The 19,622-nt window shown below is 34.0% G+C and overlaps 1 protein-coding gene across 15 annotated transcripts in view; it reads right to left on the reverse strand.

The window, feature by feature from the left end:
• shot (dystonin-like protein short stop) overlaps positions 1–19,622 on the reverse strand; it is a 301,090-nt gene that overhangs the window by 132,859 nt on the left and 148,609 nt on the right. For all 15 annotated transcript variants that reach the window (XM_065366458.1, XM_065366399.1, XM_065366419.1 and 12 more), the window contains 2 exons: positions 14,811–14,888; positions 14,428–14,520 (listed from right to left, as the gene is read on the reverse strand). In XM_065366458.1, coding sequence (XP_065222530.1) covers positions 14,428–14,520; positions 14,811–14,888 — 171 coding nt within the window. The remainder of the gene's footprint in view (positions 1–14,427; positions 14,521–14,810; positions 14,889–19,622) is intronic.

Raw genomic sequence — 19,622 nt, forward strand, 5'->3', positions numbered from 1 at the left:
AAGAGTTCTGGTTACAATTTTGAAAAAAGGGCAATTTTAGGAAAATCTCAAAAAAAGTAACTTTAGTAACCAAAATTTTAAAAAAGTAACCAAAATTTGAGCTCAATCTTCAACCTTTTCGAAGCAATTTCCAAGTTTCAAAAAATTGTCCTAAAAAACCTCAAAAGTTACTAATAGTAACTTTAGTAACTTGGTTACTTAAAAAGTAACCGCGTAGCATCCCTGAAATATGGAATGAGAATCTCATCGTCAAAAACAAAGGTGGTGGCCTTTGAGTGAGGGGAAAGAGCAGATACGCAGTAAAATTGTTGTAAATGGACTGCCAGTGGAACAAGCCAGAAGCTTTAAATACTTTGGTGCGAGCTATCTTATGAAGGAGAGGTCAATGCACACCTACTAAGATCAAAAAATTCCTGAGAGTAAGCAGGGTAATAAACCGAGCCATCTCTCCCAAGTTGCCTACAATAGTTGGTTTCCAAATCCAAGCGGTTGGAGTTGATCAGTGTTGATCTGTTTAGGGAGAGTACGTGTTTCACTTTTGAACATAAACATTGCACATATGTAACATAGAGCAGCGTCTTTTCAATTTGCGGAATTATTTTGGAACACAATTTTTCAAAACAGTTTAGAAACACTTCAGAGTGAGATTCAAGAACGTTACTGTGCTGGTTGAATCGACTATGACTAATTTTTATAAATCTTTGGGCCAAAAATGAGTAAAAAAAATCAAAATTTCACTAAAATCAACAAAAGTCTTCCAAAACATGATTGTTCGCGCTCTTGAGGCAGTTTTATGGCTGATGGAGGTCATTTCCAATATTTACATTAATTTTCTTTGGTATTTGTGCCATTTACGTCGAATCAAGTTGAAGTTCTGATAACAGGGTTGCACTAATTATGCCCCACCCTGTAAATGATATAAAAAGCAGTGTAACCGCAGTGGAAATGAGATTCATGTGAGCCACTGTAGTACATTTATGAGACACAATAGGAACAGGAATGAAGACAACCTGAAGGAACTGGAGAGCAGAGCCAATCATTGGACAGGTGAAAGATTACTGAAAGAAGTAGAGAAGACACATTGATAGAATGCCTGACAAACGGTCCCCTCAAAAAGTCAAAGAATACACTCCACTGGCAGGAGGAGCAGAGGAAGACTGAAGAAAAAACTTTGATGACACATTGGCGAGCGATTCTTCTACAGTTCCCACATGGGCTGAACAGCTCACTGGGTCAAAGTTCAATGATGAAGGCAGAAGCTTTGGAAAATGAGGAATTTGAGAAAATCGCAGCTGAAAACAAAAACCACCCTTTCCTCCTCCTCCTCCTCCTCCTCCTTCATCAATCATTCCCCTCTCGTCCCCTCATCAACCCTCACAAGTACTAAATGAGTAGAAATTTAGCCCATAGATACAAAAATGTCTCCTCTTTTCAACAAGGTAGGGTTTATTTCGAAATTTTCATCACAATCCAGCATGGAGGCCATCTCTTCAGAACATTCTATCCTTCATTAAAATCTAAAATCATCTCGTCATTTTCACCCACCAAAAAGCCATCTTACATATCACACTGTGTAGTGAGTATTCACCTTTATCAACGAGCTCAAACTTTATGCGATTGTTCATTCCATCATTACCATCATGTTAATACGTACTTTATTGTACTTCGTAATTATAGGTAGTAGAGGTACGTACTTTGTACCACATCCACCTACTTCCCCACCGACCAAGTAATTAAAGACGACTCTCGGCAACAAGCACTTGCACCAGCTCAAGTACCTACTAAGTACCTGCATAGTGCCATTTGACTGGAAAAACTCCATACAGGTCTACGCTTCGTTTAACATACTGACACACATTTCATTTTTCAAATAATCTCAAACGATCGCTCGTAAACTATACGAAGGTCTGTAATAAAATAAAAAAAATCACACCTCGTGCACTCTACGTAAGTCTGCTTTCGTCGAAACACACCGTATTTCTCAAAAATATTGTATAATCGCTTTGACCCACGCTATGGTGTACTCACTTTAAACCATAAATATAACTACACAGGGGAACATCTTCCATAATCATCCTCCCAGTCGATATAAGGTGGAGGAGGAGGTCTCCTTAGACACACAACACGCTCCGGATACGCGCAAGGTCGTCTCTAATACCAATTTTATTACATACCTTACAAATGGTCAAAAATCATTTCCATCTAGAAATTCGACCATATAGATATAGCCAAGCTTCAGGGGACACAGGCTGGCTCCGGTTGTCTCTCAGAACCCACCGATTGACATTTTAATAACTATGAGTACATACATGCGTACGCTTTCAAATTCACAACAGTGGTACTCTCGATTGTCGAGGGGAGGACCGTGGCAAAGGCGGTATCCACAGAGGTAAAATCTACCATAGTCGAGGTTACAGCACCATCAGGTCGAGGGAGCGCCGCCTAAACCTTGAAAAGACCGCAACGACCACGCGCTTCTGCTTTTGGAATTTTCGACCAAAGACGTTCGTCGCGAAATTAGTACAATAACAACACGTCCATCAGTATACGTAATAATTCGCCATAGGTAAACAATCCACCAATTCTGCACCATTCTCGTGGTGTCCTATTTTCATTCGGTTGTTATTTTCGTCACCTGTGGACATCGTCGTTAAACGCCACCAAATTCTGCTACCATGTCTTCGACGACGTCCTCCTCCCAGTAATAAAATAACTACTGTAGAAAACCAAGATGGTGTTGCAAAATGTATAGCCAATCTTGTTTATTACTCTAGTACGAAAATTTATTTACGACTTCCGATTTACATTTTTTTACCAACAGAACGCCTTCGCAAAGTAAAAAATACTTCAACTTCTGCAAACAGATCGTAACTGATTGGAAAACATATCTTATAATCTGGCATATGGCATGTATGGGGTAATCGTCCCCACTTTGGATTCTCCAAGATAACTTTTTTCTCAAGTGGAACATTCCAAACAGCATTATTTAAAAGCAAATTTGCCAAAAAAAAATGGTCTTACAAAACAAAATGGCGACCATTTCGATTGACAAGTCCACCGAAATCGCAGATCTTGCCTTCCAAATACTAATTCATCACCAGCAAAAATTTCAAGAGCCAAAGAGCATTTTTCGATTATTGGTGAATTTTTAAAAATCAAAAAGCCAAAAATGAGAAAAAAATCAAAATTTTACCAAATTGACCTAGGATGTTGAAATTTGGGATAAACCCTATTTTCGACTTGCCAAATTGATTAGAAATGGTCTCAAACCGTTTTGAGCGGTTTTGGAGCCTCCAGAAGATTTTTGAAACTTGAAAATTCCACAAAATTTCATCAAATACAATTGGACAGCCGAAATTGATTTGTAAACTAATTTCAACAGCTATCAAGTCAACTGTGGGTGGATTCAGGTCATTTTGGAGCCTCCAGCGACTTTTTGAAAATTCCGAGAGCCTCCGGCAGATTTAAAAATTGAAATTTCCACAAAATTTCATCAGATGAAGTTGAAAATCAGAAATTCTCGCTGCACTGCAACTTAAATTTTGGAGCCTCCAGCGACTTTTTGAAAATTCTTGGAGCCTCCAGCATATTTTTGAAAATTTAGATTTCCACAAGATTTCATCAAATGCAGTGGAAGATCGAAATTTATGCTGTGAACTAATTTCAATACGCAATGAAGTCGACTGTGAGTAGATTTCAAGTCGTTTTGAAGCCTCCAGCGACTTTTTGGAAATAACTGGAGCCTCCAGTGAATTTTTGAAACCTAGAATTTCTACAAAATTTCATCTAATGGAGTTGAAAATCCAAAATTGATGAAATTTTGTGGAAATTCCAAGCTTCAAAAATTTGCTGGAGGCTCCAAAACGGCTTAAACCCACCTGCAGTAGACCTGATAGCGTGTTGAAATTGGGGTGCAGAGTAAATTTTGAATTTTCAGCTTCGTTTGGTAAAAATTTTATAGAAATTTCGAGCATTGAAAAATCTGCCGGAGCCTCCAGTAATTTCCAAAAAGTCGCTGGAGGCTCCAAAACCACTTGAAACGTACCAGAAATCGAATTCGTAGCCTATAGAAATTAGTTTACAGAATAAATTTTGGCTTTTCATGTGCATTTGATGAAATAAAGTCGCTTGCAGGTAGATTTCAAATCGTTTTGGAGCCTCTAGTGACTTTTTGAAAATTACTGGAGCTTCCAGTGAATTTTTGAAACTTGAAATTTCTACAAGATTTCGTCAAATGGAGTTGAAAATCCAAAATTGATGAAATTTTGTGGAAATTTCAAGTATCAAAAATCCGCATGGAGGCTCCAGGAATTTTCAAAAAGCCACTGGAGGCTCCAAAACTACTTGAAATGCACCTGGAGTCAAATTCACAGCGTATTGAAATGAGTTTACAGAATAAATTTTGGCTTTTCAAGTGCATTTGATGAAATTTTGTGGAAATTTCAAGTTTCAAAAATCTGCTGGAGACTCCAGAAATTTTCAAAAAGCCACTGGAGGCTCCAAAACTACTTGAAATGCACCTGAAGTCGACTTGATAGCGAGTTTAAGTTCAATTGCAGCGTGAGTTTCGGATTTTCAACTTCATTTTGATAAAATTTTGTGGGAATTTCAAGTTTCAAAAATCGTCTGGAGGCTCCAGAACTGTTCAAAACGGTTTGAAACCGTTCCCAATCGATTTTGCAGGTCGAAAATACGGTATATGCCAAATTTCAGCTTTCCAGGTCAATTTGGTAAAATTTTGATTTTTTTTTTCTCATTTTTGCCTTAAATTTGATTTTCAAAAATTCACCAAAATTCGAAAAATGCATTCTAGCACTTGAAATTTTGGCAGATGATGAATTTTTGCATGCTCTTTCGATCTAGCTTTGTTCAGTTCAAAAAATTTCGTGCTAGTCCAATGTTGAAAAGCAAAAGCTACGATTTCGGTTGACCTGCCAATCAAAATGGCCGCAATTTTGTTGATAGGGACAACTTTTCTTTGGCAAATTTGCTTCATTATCTTAACATGTCCCCTTTAAGAAAAAAATTGTCCCAGAGGATCGAGAGTGGGGATGCAATTACTCCATATACGCCATATGCCGGACTATTAAGCTTCTGAGTACGTTTCTTAGCTCAAAACTACCCCAGCACTTGACCCACGAGTATAATCCTCATTTCTGAACACATCCGAGTGCATAATTCCATACAGTGGTATGTTTTTGAAACCCTAACCAACCATCTTGCCAAACGAAGGTTGCCCTCGCTTCACTCGCATCTACTACCGAGGCAAACAGATCACCACACATCGATATCAATATACACAATTGCACACCATGCACGGTACTACATTTGCTGCCTACGACAACATATTACACATCTCCTTCTTCTTTCCTTCTGCTCATACACCATCCTCCTACGTACTGTTTTTTTTTTCTTTACTTCTTTAGCTCGACTCAATCTACCATTATAGACGCCGTTCTTCTAATCTAAATACCTTCTTTATACTAAACTTGGGCAAAGCCGATATTCCCGCGAACGAATTCCAATTAACACCTACATCTTCGCAGTTCTCTTCTCCCTCTCTCCCTTCTTGCTTTGCCTTGTCTTTGATTTCATTCTATCCTGCTGAGGGCAATATCGAACGTCTCATACCCTCCCTCTGGAGAATATTATTATTATTGTTGTTCTTCTAGGTACCATTATTATTACGATTATTATTATGCCTTGACCAGTCAGCTCGGCCGATCAGGCGATGATATCATCGATATATTTACAAATAAGCACGCTCCTGCTGCGGTGGCCTGGTCACTGTGTGACATGGTGTTGGCGACAACGACAATACCGACGACAATATGTAGAGTACATAAATCAGCGTATAGCTAAATAAACCATCTATCGTCGTTCTCTTTCTTTGCAAAATATTCCACTTCGTTCGCTAGGCTACTGTTGTTGTTGTTGTCGCTGATACCGAAGTAGATATGCATTAAAAGTGACATGAAAAATATGTAGTACATATAGTACGTACACATTATACAAGCATAAAACTTAATGAAATAGGTATACGTAGAATTAATGCTCGCAGTCGATTGTCAAGTTTAGTTTTTTTCCAGATTATTAATCTCTGACTAGTATTTTTCCAAGGCTTCTAATCGATCCATCGATCCATCAATGATTCATTCTACTCGTATGTTCAACTCATTCAAATTTCAATCAGCCCAGATTTTTGATTTGAGCTTAAACTGACATTGCAGATCGATTCATCGCTAATTCGCTATACAGCCGTCATTCATTGACTAATTCAAGATTCATTTTCCGATTGTTCAACACAGAAAGTATGAAAATACGTGTGTAAGGGAGGAGGGGGGACTGGGGGGGGGGGGGTAGTACGTATATTTTTCTAGACGTCATCAGAAAAGAATTTTGCCACGAGTTCGTGGAAGATCAAGGGATTTAAGAGCGACTGAATTTGAAAATTTGAATTCAAATGCCCCCAATCGAATCGTATTTGGGGTATCTGTATCTTGAAACGAGCACAGAGGGTGGGGGTGGGGGTAGGAGGAATTGAATATCCCGGAAATGATAAAAATTACATCTTTAGCAAGACTTTTGAACACTTCTAGATTTTTTTTTGGGGGGGGGGGTGAACATTTTACGTAAAAAATGCAATTTTTCCAACATCTTCAAACATTTTAAGATTTATTTTCAAAGAAGGGGGGATTTATGTGCAACAAAATAACCGAAATTCTCCTGATTTGACAATTTTTTCGACTAACAAAAGACTCGAAATGGATAATTACTAGTAGGAGACAATATAAGGACATTTGGGAATTGGGATTCACGATGAGTTCGAAGGGAGGGTAGGAAAAGGTAATGATTTTGAAATGAAAATTGGTAAAATTTCCTAATATTCCCAGATATAGGCACCAAGTTTCTTAACTTTTTCCAGTTTTCCAATTAAGATTAAATAATTCAATTCGCAGCAAATCCTATTTTTCAAAAAATAATCAATTTGGCGATTCAGATCAGTCACATGAATCGATTGGTAATTCATTCATCAAGTTTGGTTACAGATCAATTGATTGATCAATCGATCAATCAACCCATCCAGAATCTGATTCAAGTATCCATTTAATGAAAATTCAAGTTCCAGTCAAATGCACCTTCAAAAAAATGAATAAAATAAAACTCAAAGTTTTAAAAATTCTACTACATTCATTTTTTGTCGAAAAAAAAATTATTGGGAACCTTCATTTTACATTTTTACAATTTCAATTTCAAAAATAAAAATTTTTTTTCATTATTATTTATTATTTTGTTGGGGAGAGGGAGGGAGGGGGGGGAGATTAATTGATTTAACTGATTTTCAACAATTATTTCTCTTCCTTCAAGCCACCAAACTACTATTGAAAGAATGCTAAAAAAGGAAATCAGGTGAAAGTGAATTTTCTCAAATCCAAATTTAGAAACTCTAGAAATTTTGCTGATGGTGTGGGGGCTGGGGGGGGGGGTTGGCAAAACACTTCACAAATTCTTATAAGATTAAAAATGAAAAATCTTCAATTTTCCACTTATTGAAAAATCATACGTATGAGCGATTTCAGCTGATTCTCTGAATTGATTTCAAATTTTGATCTCATAATTTTCATTACTTAAGCATGGGAAAAAAATCTTGGAAATTAATTTTCGAAAATTATCAATCTATTTTTTTTTTTTTTTTTGAAGACGTGTCGATTTTTTTCAAACGCAAAACATAAAACAAAAAAAATGGGGCCACAGAAGAAATCCCTGCTTAGCTTCAAAAGCCTCAGAATTGGACTTCAGGTACTTTAACTTGATTTGTACGTACAATATTTCACTCAACGGAACTAAATTTTTACAAAATACCTCAAAAACTTCTTTTCTTGTCCCCTCAAATTTTGAAAAAATCAGAAAAAATATAAAAATATAGTGATAATAAAGTATGTCAATTTTTCCCAATTTAAAATCTGTTTTTTTTTTTTGTTTTAGACCCCTAATGTTTTCTTAGATTCTAAAAGTTGGACAAAAAAATAAAAAACGGAATGGAAGGACAGCATGAGCTTGAATCTAATAAATAAACAGATATTCGAAATAGTGTCCTCAAATTATTGGTAAAAAAATGGCCATGGGCAAAAAAATTGGTAAAATTCTAATCACTTACTCAACGAAAAAATGGAGGTAAACACAAAGAAAATGAAGGTTTAGAGTGAGATGAAAAAAGTAAGTATTTAGTTCAATATTCGAACATAGCTCAGAGATCTGGAATCAGTAATACAGCATATCACTCCGTTCTCTTTAATTGTTTTTTGTAATTTGATCAAAATGTGGGGGGGGGTTCTTGTATCGTTTAGCGGAATTCAGATGAAACTTAGTTGATTGAAAATCCGTTTAAAAGGGGCCTTACTTTAATTTGCTAACTATAATTTTAAAACACCTTTAAACGATTCACCTTTTACACACATCAATCATCATGACTTCAACATACCTATAATATTCAATTTTGAGCTTTTTTGAATTTTCTGTCTACTCTTTTTGAAATCCCATTAACGAATGAGGCTACAAAATTTGATTGATTTATGTAAAAATTACGAGACCTCTTCTTCAACCCCCCCCCCCACCCCACAAAAATCAAAACCGAAGGAGCTGGCTTTATTTTTGGTTCAAGTTGATACGGAATATAAGCTCAAAATGAGTTCAATTCCGAAGCAACCATTTTCTAAAAACACATTATAATAATTTCAAAAACATGCCTCAATTTTTCTATTCATCAAAAAAATGATGCCATAATAATTTTTTTGAAAAGCTCGTTTGTTCGTTTCCCTAGAAATTTAAAACCAACTTTATAAAATCGATTTTCCAATAATTTCGAACAAACTCTGCAATTTTCAAACCCCACCAAAAAAAAAAAAAAAACTATCACCAAGAGACCACTGCAACCCATATTCGAACAGTATTAAACCAAACCACACTCGATCAGGTAATCAGCCACAATATTGAACGACTATGTCGTATCCAGCAACATCCCAAATTTCCCACGAGATATCTTCATAATTCGACGACCGAATTATTCGCAGCTTTTGGCTTTTATCGAAAATTGCACTCGACAAAACCACACGTGTATTTTAAAAGCAACGATAAGAACAACTAAGTATAACATCCACGTAGGCACAAAAAAAAACACATCATTATAGTTTAGAAAGCCATTCAAACGAACCGATAAATTAATCGATTTGAGTTAGGGCAATTTACACCTAAACAAAAAAAAAACCTTCGTCGCCTTAAGATTTCTTCCATTTAGAGACCACGCAAATGCATTCATCTTAAAAAATTTACAAGTCAAGAGACACGCTTACATATTATTGGTAGGTACTTAAATAACGTACCCTAAAACTATAATACTTCTTTATTTCTTACTTTACATATCGATGCTTGTATTTTGAAATCGTTAAAATCGGGTCAATAAATAAAACAAACTGTCATTGCGGAAAGTGGACGCCACCTCCATCAGCTCAGCTGATTTCGCCCATCCAACCAAACATTCCACAATGTACCACACTTAGATGTCAGATCAGTTGCATATTGATCTATAAACGGGGCACATTCACTCGTAACACTTTCAATTGACGGTAAACAAGGTGTACAAAAGTACAGCATACCCTTTCGCCTATCAATTACACAGTACCTACGATTTCATGGTTCGTCACAAGTCACAACCACCAATGAATAATGATCTCAAAACTACACAACTTCGAGACAGCATCAGCCTACATTAAATGCTACGAGGATCCGAGGAACAATTTACTATCATAAAAATGCAGAGTGGTGTAAAAAAAATAGGCGTGAAAATATCAAACACTAACACTTACCTTGGACGCCTGCTCCAAAGTAGCGTTTAATAAGAAAAAGCAACAAAAATGAAAATGAATAAAAATAAACGTAGTACTATAAAATCATCGACAGTGATACAGAGAGATGCAAAAACAAAATTAATGAGCAAATTTTCTCATCGTTTCAACTCTATGAAATGGCAAATTACATAAATACAGTTTATTACTTCGATCAATTTATACGTATACCCTACCTGTATACTTAAAATACCTACTAAAACCTCTCTCTATGTAGACCTATAGAGTCCAAATCACTCGAATCAATTAAGAAATGGCGTATCAGCGAACTCAAAAGTAACTACCCAATGAGCTAAATTTTTTATCCACTCTGAATGAAAAAATGAATTAAGCAATCTAAATGGATTATGTCTCCTAAATCTCGAGACCACTTTTTTAATCTACCTCGTGTACGTAATGTGTAAATATAATAAAATACCCATAAACATACGATTAAATCGTATCAACTACACGACTACTTTTTTCCATCGCAGCTCCTTTACCTTGGCTACCTTTATTTTGATCCACTCAACCTCTGTGGGTAAATCGTCATTAAATTCGCCAAGTCCTACAGCAATAATATCACATCGAGTACCTCGATATTATTTATTTACCTAGATCTGAAATTTGCAACTGATGCTGTCATCATATCGCGTGCAATCTTCTCTCTCCACGTACAATTAACACCCTAGATCAGGTTGACGTTCGAGCACGTGTAATTATTTCATCAATTTCGCAACATAAATAATACCTGCAACTATTCGCTTCATCGTTCATCGACGACGATTAGAAAAGCAAATAAATTTAGTATATTTGTTTTATACACGTAAACGTGCACTTATACCTGTGAGACTGGTATACAGGTACCAGATACATTACACTTTCAGCTTTAGCTTTGTTTTGCCCCAACACCGACAATCCGACATTATACCTACTATTGACGTTCACGGTATGACTAAGGTGTCAAATTTAAATTTACAGCTTCGACGTATCTACATTTATATTCTCATCGTCGATTTACGTGTTTTTTCATTCCTCTCTCATGGTGATTCTTTTTTCATCCTGAACGCCTACACTTTATTCGAGCTGTACAAATTTATTATATTTCTTTATTTTATAGCTGTCAATTTCAAAGAAGTTATATCTTAATATATTTTCCGTTTCCCTGTTTACCTACCCTTCCCGAAGCTCTCTAGATTCGACCGAAAGGCTCAAGGTATTATTTTTAAGCCATAATATTGTGTATTACAATCTCGAATACGTGATTTTTTGAACGCTGACGTACAAAATGTCGCCTAAAGCGTTACTTTATTACACGAAAATCGTCCAAATTTGGTCAAAAACGAAATTTTCTTAGCAGCCTTGTCATAGCGAGAAATACGTAAAAAAAATAATCTCGAGGCACGCCCTTAAATTATTTACACAATGCACAAATTCTTTTCAAAACCTTCACTAAAAAGAATTTCAATGAAAATTGAAGGTACCGTACGTCAAATTTGTCAAAAATTCAATAAAATTCAAGGTGAAAAAAAAATTAACCAACGAATCGAAATTCGAAGTTTCCAATCACTCGAAATAATAATTTTTTAATCATGATCTGCAGACATCTATCGACTGCCTCGCATCGAATTTCATCATTTCCAGTCATTCTAAAACCTGCAACGTGATTTTCGATTTTTTTTAACATTTTTGAATTTTTCCAAAAGGTACGAAAATTAATTTGGACTGCTAAAAATCGAGTTTTTGCTCATTTTTGATCTGTTCAACGAGTTTATCCACAATTTGAGGCCATTTTTGTAATCGAAAATCGATGATCAGAAAGACACACTCGAGATATCCTCCGAGAAATCACCTCAACTGTGAGTAAATTCGTCGAAAAGGTCGAAAATAAGCCAGAAATTGATTTTTAACAAACCAAAATTAATTTTTGAGCCTTCTGGAAAAATTTAAAATTTTGGAAAAATCGAAAATATCATTTAGGGCTCTACAATGGCTCGAAACGGAATAATTCGGTTTTCGAAAAAGGTCGATTTTACTTTTATAAAATTGATTTTAATCATTTTAGCTGAAAAAATACATTTTAAACAAAATTGAATTTTCACAAATTCGCTAAAAATTTAGGTAGCTGAATTTTTCGTAATAGGAGGGGGAAGGGAAGGAGGGTTAGACTATACTCTTTCAAAAAGTCGCATTCCGATTCAAATCAGAGAAGGTCAAGATAAAAATTTCAAACATTTCAAAGCGTTTTTCACATTTTCAAAAAAACCACCCATAAAAATAGCAGAAGTATGGGGGGGGAGGTAATTTTTTATGGGTCATGAGCAGCGAATACCTACAGCTGCTGGTTCATTTTTTCATAATGCAATTTTAAAAATTAACTCGAAAACACAACGAATCATATGAAATAAAATTCGAATTCAATAATTTTTATAAAAATAGAAAACTCTCTTCCCCTCTTTTCTCACTATCCCTTTTTCTCAGTGAATTAAATCCATCCAATTTGTGAAAAAACCAGCTTCGTTTGAGCAAATTGTTTCAAAATTTGTCAAGATGTCATAAAAATAGTTCAAATTCACTGAAAGATCATAAAAAATTGCAAAAATTGAGCAAAATGTTGTACAAATGCCTAAATATGAAAAAATTGATCAAAATATTCTCGAAATGACCAAAAATTTGTGGAATTTCAATTTTCTACAATTTATTCAATATTCTCAGAATTTCAAAAAAAAACACTCAAAAATTGGAGAAAAAACGTGAAATTTGTCAAATTGACTTCTTGTTCCTGGTCATTGAAAATTCGTAAATTAATGAAAAAAAATCAGCATTCGAGCAAACATTGAAACAGCTTCGTTTGAGCAAATTGTTTCAAAATTTGTCAAGATGTCATAAAAGTAGTTCAAATATACTGAAAGATCATAAAAAATTGCAAAAATTCAGCAAAATTTTGTACAAATGCCTAAATATGAAAAACGATTGCTAAAAATCGTGAAAAATTGATCAAAATATTCTCGAAATGACCAAAAATTTATGGAATTTCAATTTTCTACAATTTATTCAAATATTCTCAAAATTTCAAAAAAAAAAAAACGTAAAAATTGGAGAAAAAACGTGAAATTTGTCAAATTGACTTCATGTTTCTGGTCATTGAAAATTCGTAAATTAATGAAAAAAATCAGCATTCGAACAAACTTTGAGAAAACAGCTAGGAAATTTCTTAAAATCTCATTTTAATAGTTGGAAATGACTGAAATTTTTTTAAAAAATACCTCGAAATTGCAGTAAAATATTGCGAAAATGTTCAAAAATACATCAAACAAATTGTAGAAAAATACGAAAAATTGATTAATTTCGAATATTATCAAAATGGAATGAAACTTTCCAAAAAAAAAAAAAAACATGAAGTATCCTCACAAAAACAATAAAAATTCCATAAAAATTGCCGAAAATTACCAAAAAATACATGCATGAAATTTTTACGAATTCAACAAAAATTGCACAAAGCAGCATTAAAACTTCTCAAAATGACAAAAAAACAACCATTTGAAAAATTATAAAAAACAATATGAATAAATTGGTACGATTTCGTAAAAGTGAGACAAAATTCTCCAAAAATTTCAAGAAGGATAAAAACTGCAAAATGTGCATGAAAATTATTTAAAATTGTCGAAAATTCGTGAAATCTTTCGAAAAAAAGAGAATGAGGAGCAAAAAATGATTCGAATCACGGATCAAATCATGACGTTTTTGATCCGAATCGTGATTCGCGAATTCAATCGAGATTCGAACTGTCAATTTTTTCACCTTATATTCTGGTTAATTTTTGCAGAGTTGCAATTTTTCACCTCCCACCCCCCTCTCTTCCAAGTTGTTACTTCGAGTGAGAAAATAATTCCATATTTTTCATTTTTCCTCTATCTGCAAAAAAGTGGTGCCAATAAACCCCCCCCCCCCCATTTAAAAAAAAATCGAAAAAATCAATTTATCAAAATTCTTTATTTCTGAGTCAGAATTTTTCTAAATCACGAAAAATGTTTTGAAAATATCTCGATTTCCACATTAGAATTATTCTGCATAACCTCCCTTTCAAGGAAAAGTTTTCGTTGGACTTCCAAATGATTTTTGCTCTCTTGTACGGAGCCCTCCAAATTTGGGAAACATTTAAAAAAATTAATGTTTGTAAAAACTTTTTGAAAATTTCCCATTCATGGACAGAATATTTCCAAATAAGCACCTTTTCAAGAAAACCCCTTTACAAAATGTACGAACAAAAAATTTAATTACACAAAAAAATTGCTTATCTTAAAAATTGAAGGTGAATATTTCAAATCCTCAAAATAAAAATTTCGACACCACATCGATTCGACCACACATGACATGAGAATCTCTGACGACGTAAATCCACTTCTGAAATTCAATATCGTCTCTTTTCGAATAATTACTGGTACTTGCGATAGTACATACGTACGTCTACGTATTACGTCAGTCATCGTTGAACGAGAATTAAAATAAAACTAATTTTTAATACTCTACAAACTACTTCAATTACCTGGAAATGTAGTATAATCGTCCATATCAGACCCAACGTTAATTTAGGATTACCGTCGACGATATCTTCGGCGCGGATATTCACCAACTTTATCTGTAAATTGAAGACAGAAAAAACAATATTAGGTACGTATATACTTGGGGCAGGCATATCTTTCGTATAGGTATATCTCATCCATTATCGTAAATAACGCTATCTTCGTATTAAGTATTATTTTCCATATACATACAAATGGTCTAATAACGCAGTCGTACATACTGTAAAGTCCCATTACATACGATTTGCATACCATTAATACTTTTAACAACCTTATATACCTATGCTGTACACAGGTATACACATTTCTGCGTAATATAGGTATACACAAGTTGATAAATATTTACCTTTTTGTATCGTAAAAAATCCAAAGCCATTTGAACATTTTGAAGCATGTGAAATCTCAGTCGACCTTTCTCTCTGGGCTGTAACACGTGAGAAAAAAACCATCATCAATAATAGTGTTTAATAATTAACGACAATGTATTAAAATATTACAAATTGAAACATATTATGAATAAAGTCAAGTAAAGGTATAGATAGGTATTAGGTATACATAAATTATGAACCCAGACCTACTACAGGGTGTATCTATCTATTCATAATTTACGTACTATTTCATTTCATTTTATTTTAGTATACTGCTTCCTAAATAGGTAATACCAAAAAATATAGATTGAAATACCTTGGACGTGAATTACCCACAGTCCACACCCTCAGTGTTTACCTAATCGATTGACAATCGCGTGTAAATTTTACAACTTTGACATGGAGTGCGAAAAATCAATTGGTTCGTATTACCCCCCCCCCCCCCAACTTCCTAAACTCCTCTGATTCATCGTACCAACCTTTTAAATACTCCTTTATTCAAACTAAGTTTGTAGTAATAATTGATTCTTAGAACACTCTGATACACTGCAAGCTCGCCTCCACCCAAATGGCTCATCTATAGCTAAGTAAGTATTTTTTTTAAAACTATCAGTTAGACTAAAAAATTGGATTGTGATTTTTGAAAAAAAAAATCGTTATTGAGTTATTAATCACTTTGAAAATTGAGGATTTCTCAGAGCGATTGAATTTCCCAAGCTGAACTTGAAGATATAAGGTAGATTGAAACATACAGTCAAATCGATAAAAACTATTCATTTTCATAATTTGAAAATTTTTTCCAATTTTTTTACCCCAATTTTTTAATAGGGTTTCTTTGACAGTTGATTGAAAAAAATGCTCATAATCACGACTTGGAATGAAACAAAGTCACATGTCGCGAGGGTTTTCAATTTCGATAAAAATTCACTGTAGCAATTTTGAGATCTAGAATGAAGTATGAAAACTTACACTGGTCCATATTTTTTATGCAGCAAAAAATTTTCTCTCAGAAAAAATTTTCAAATTTGGAAGACTATGGACTTGTACAATAATATAGGTGAATTTAAATTTTTAATCGTTTTTGTAGTTCATTTTTGGAGTTTGATCCTTAAAATTTTGTAATTTCCCAATTTTTACATTAAAATTGTTCAAAATTTCGTAACATTCAAAATTGAAAATTTTTCAAATTTGGTTGAGAGAATAAAAATTTTGTTGAGTTTCAAAAACTTCAATTTTGTACCAATTTTTTTCTGAATCTCAAAATTTTACAATGAAATTCTTCTCAACTGATTTCCTTTCGTTCCAATTTTACTAATCAAAATGTGGATATTTTCCCTAAAGATCTGTGGAAAAAAGAAAATAAAATTTCTTAATCTTTTATGGGGCTTAAAAAAAAAACAGAATCGAGGCGATTGAAAAAAATTTTAGGTGATAAAATTTATTCATAGCAAAGTACATAATATCAACAAAATTGTTTTGAGAAAATTGAAAAATTCCTTAATTTCCAAAATGAGAGCTGACTTATCCAATTTTCTGAAATTCATTCATTGAATTGCTCTGTGATCTTAAAGGCTTGTGAAAAAAATTCAAAATCTAAAACCAATAATAATTAATCCAGGAAAATCTCAAAATTGAACTTCAACTATGAAAGCTCAACTTTTCACGATGCATAAAAAATAATTACTGTGTGCACATCCCTTTCAATTATGTTCTCAACATGGAATCTCAACACCCTTGACCCGAGTTAACCCTTAAAAAAATCCATAATTTAGATAAAAATTTGTAAAAAAAAATTTCAAATAAAGGGACAAATCGATGGTCACTAATTTGAATGTGTTGAGTCAAGATATCCACTTATTATATGTATTTATATCCAATTCCTCTGAACCCCCTCCCCCTTCCAACCTGTCTTCCATATCAATCTATTTTTCACATACGACCCTTTTTTAATGCTTCCCCAGCTACCAATTTTTTTTTAAAAAAGCAATAAATTGCCTAAAAATGATGCAACATAAATTTGATTATAATTATGATGAAGGGGAAAGGGGCATAATTGTATTTGCGGGCAGTTCATCTGGAAAATTCAATCGAATTTGGAACCTGGAGCGCTCAAATTGGTGCTAAACTTCCTAATTCAAAATTTTTTCTAACCTGCCTCAGATAGTTAAACTGACAGCGTTTCACAATAATCCTTCTCTCTCCTTCCCTTCCCTTCCCTTCCCTTCCCTTCCATCAGAAGAAACATCAATTCAAATCGTCCCTGAGGAACGCTTTAAACCTTTTTAAAAACTTTGAAAATGCCTACACAAAAACAAAGCATTCGCGAGTTTGAAAATGAATAATTTATGCATAATTTACCACACACCCTTTTCACACACTCACCCCTCCCCCTCCCTCGTTCTGAAACAAAATCCAAAAGGCGAACAATTTTATTAAAGAATTTATTTATGAAATAACAATAAAATTGCAGCTTCACAAAACCTGAAAATACTTTGTCAAAATGATTGTAATTTTTCATATTATTGTTTTCAAGTTCGAAATTTAAACCTGACGATCTATCACGTTACCAAAGTCCAAAATCACCTTCTCACACTGTACTCATGATTTCAGTTATGAAAATCATCCATATAAATTCTCGAAATGTTAAAAATACATTAAATTACAAAAACTTCAAATCAGTAAGGTGGGAGGAGGGGAGGATAAAAGCATAAATTAGCTGAAAAAAATTCAACCTCCTTCCTTCGAAACGCCAATAAGTAAATGAATTGAAATCCAAGTGATCATTCGTTGATGTTGGCGAAAAAATTTACCTCTTCCCCTTCCTCTTCCTTAGTTGGGGGAGGACACATGGGCAAGAAGTTCAAAGTCCCCATTTTCAAAATTTGAAAAAAAAATTATTTTTTCTATTTTTTCAAATGTGCACCAAAAATTTTTTTCAAAAGATGAAAATTACTGAAAAATAATCTATCAATTTGTACATTTCTAAAAAACTTGCACAGCTCAAAAAATGATCTTGGTTTTTGGGACCAAAATGGCTCAAGTGGATGTCAAATTTCAAATTATTTGTATCTAGGAATGAAAAAAAATCGAAATTTTATTTCAAAAATGCTCCTTTTTTGGATATTTCATCTCTCTTGCAAAAATATCGCAACGATGATTGAAAAATTTTCTGGTTAAGAGAGACTTCAATTCAAAATGAAAATCTCCATGAAATTTGCTCAAAATCTTGCCATTTTATTTCGCAACCACTTCTTCAAACAGGTTATCATTTTTTCAAGATGGTATTTCACCTCCCTTCCTCCCCCCTCCCATCAATACAAAAACAATAGACTCATATCACCCAGGAAAATTCGGCTAAAAACACTATTTTGCAAGCTTTCGTCTACTCTACTCGTTACAAAGACGTGAATATTTTTCGCCAACATATCAATCACTTCGCCGCGTATTCTGCGATAAGATAAATACTCGTCAACGAGCTGAGCTATCATATTCGGTATTCTGTATTCTGTACTTGTAAAATTTATACATATTTACGAACGATTAATAATCGCATCGTCGATTGATGTGTCTTGTCTATCTATACGAGTACTACACTCGTATTCGTGTTTACGTTGAATTTACCCCATCTCCATCTCTCTCTCGTCCATCTCCTCTATTCTAATAATGGCAATTTTGCCGGAATGTGAGCTGCCAGGGAAAAAAGCTTTCGATACACGTAATGCGCACATACAATTGAAATTCGTCATCGGTGTTTATTGTCTGCTGTGACAATTAAACGATCCGATCCGACCACGATGCGACGAGTATTGTTTATCTTTTTGAAATAAGTACTATAGAATACTAGAAATTCCTCGTCAACAATTTTGAATAATTTTCCATATCATCGACACCAAAATCTTTCAGAAACTACTCAAAATCAAAGCAAACACGAATCAAATTCCAAGCTAGTTATCAAAAAAAACCTCACAAAATACATACGTGTCGAGGGGACGGGGGTAGGGTTCACACCAGATTTTCAATTTATGTGAAATGAATCACACCAAACATCTCAACATACGATTTCAATCATTACATATTTTCATTATGTACCTTTAATCTTCACTGTAGGTATAAATAAAAGAGAGGTAGACGAACACCGCGGAAGATGCAAACAGAGAAAAAATTTACACATTATTTCAGGCTACACCAAACAAATTCGCCAGCAATCTCCTTGACCACACACAAGGTTTGTAATTACCAATATCGACTGTGGTACTACAAACTACAAAGATTTCAATTAAAAACATTAATAGAATAACCGTTTCAGCGTGTTTCGCGTGACAAATTACCATTACTTCCAAGCAAACTTTTTCTAATATCCGCCAATACTACACGCTCTTGAATACACACAACTCGTCTTTTGCATTATTTACACCAGAATTTAGCGAAGGAAAAAAAATCGAAGGATTTCAATTTATTTTTTTTTTCAACTCTCGTTTTGCGTCATTTCATCATAGTAGAATTAAATCGGAAACCGAATTCTATGTGTTTCTCAATCTTATAATTTTACCTTCGCAGTCACGCGAACAAATCTGAATGATGTACGTAAACGTATTCATCGAATGGAACACTTCCTCATCATGTATTAGGAAAATATTTTCCGTAGGGTAATAATAATCGTAGTAGATTCCCAACAGAACATTTTATGGCAAGTCTTTTTCAATTTTCAAACTGAACTTGAACTAAAAATACCCTTTTTTGAGCCATTTCTAGAGTTCAGCAATTTTGAAGAATCAACACTAAAATACCCT

This window comes from Planococcus citri, chromosome 1 (genome assembly GCF_950023065.1).
Source record: "Planococcus citri chromosome 1, ihPlaCitr1.1, whole genome shotgun sequence".
Classification (NCBI taxonomy): domain Eukaryota; kingdom Metazoa; phylum Arthropoda; class Insecta; order Hemiptera; family Pseudococcidae; genus Planococcus; species Planococcus citri.